The following is a 773-nucleotide window of genomic DNA, read 5'->3' on the forward strand; positions in this document are numbered from 1 at the left end:
GCCCCTTCCGCGGGTGGCTTGGCCCACATACGGCTCCCGCAGCCTGCCCTGGCTGCTCCTCAACCGCTCCAGCGACCTGCCCGCCGTGCTGGAGCAGATCCGCACCATGCGCTATGAGGAGCCCAGCGGCAACGCCATCGGTGAGGGGCGGCACCGGGAGCCGGGGAAGTGTCTGGTGGGATCCTGCTGACCGTCCCCCTCCTCCTTCTCCTTCCCTAGGGGCAGCCATCACCTTTGCCAGGACCTACTTGCTGAGCCCTGGCGCGGGGCGCCGGCCTGGCGTGCCAGCGGTGCTGGTGATCCTGGCTGACGGCCCCTCTGGGGATGATGCCATTGCTGCCGCCAGGGATGTCAAGGCTGGAGGTGAGGATGGATGGGGTCCCAGCAGGGTGTGCGGGGAGTTCTGCGGGGTGCTGAGGGTGCTCTCGGCTCAGGGGTCCAGGTGCTGGCTGTGGGCTTGGAGGGGGCAGACCGGGAGCAGCTCCGGCGCATGGTCACCGGTGAGGACCCGCGGTACATCTACGACAGCAGAGCCCTGGCAGAGCTGGAGGGAGAGCTCACCGATGACCTCTGCACCATCATCTCCACCAGGGTAAGGGACCAGGGTGCTCTGGCGGGTGCAGAGGGGGAGCAGCCTTGTGGGGGCTGGGGGCTTCTCCTACCCCTGGGTTCACACGGGCTTCTCTTGTCTTGCCAGCCGGAGCCGGAGCCGAAGCCGAAGCCCTGCACCATGCAGTGCCCCAGGGTGAGCATCCCCACGCCGTGCCGTGCCA

The 773-nt window shown here is 68.4% G+C and overlaps 1 protein-coding gene across 1 annotated transcript in view; it reads left to right on the forward strand.

Moving 5' to 3' along the window:
- COL7A1 (collagen, type VII, alpha 1) overlaps positions 1-773 on the forward strand; it is a gene marked incomplete at its 5' end in the record, with an annotated part of 32,963 nt that overhangs the window by 3,976 nt on the left and 28,214 nt on the right. The window contains 4 exons of the mRNA XM_009890406.1: positions 43-140; positions 220-363; positions 435-592; positions 698-745. Coding sequence (XP_009888708.1) covers positions 43-140; positions 220-363; positions 435-592; positions 698-745 — 448 coding nt within the window. The remainder of the gene's footprint in view (positions 1-42; positions 141-219; positions 364-434; positions 593-697; positions 746-773) is intronic.

The sequence above is a fragment of the Charadrius vociferus genome, unplaced genomic scaffold (genome assembly GCF_000708025.1).
Source record: "Charadrius vociferus isolate BGI_N301 unplaced genomic scaffold, ASM70802v2 scaffold818, whole genome shotgun sequence".
Taxonomy (NCBI): domain Eukaryota; kingdom Metazoa; phylum Chordata; class Aves; order Charadriiformes; family Charadriidae; genus Charadrius; species Charadrius vociferus.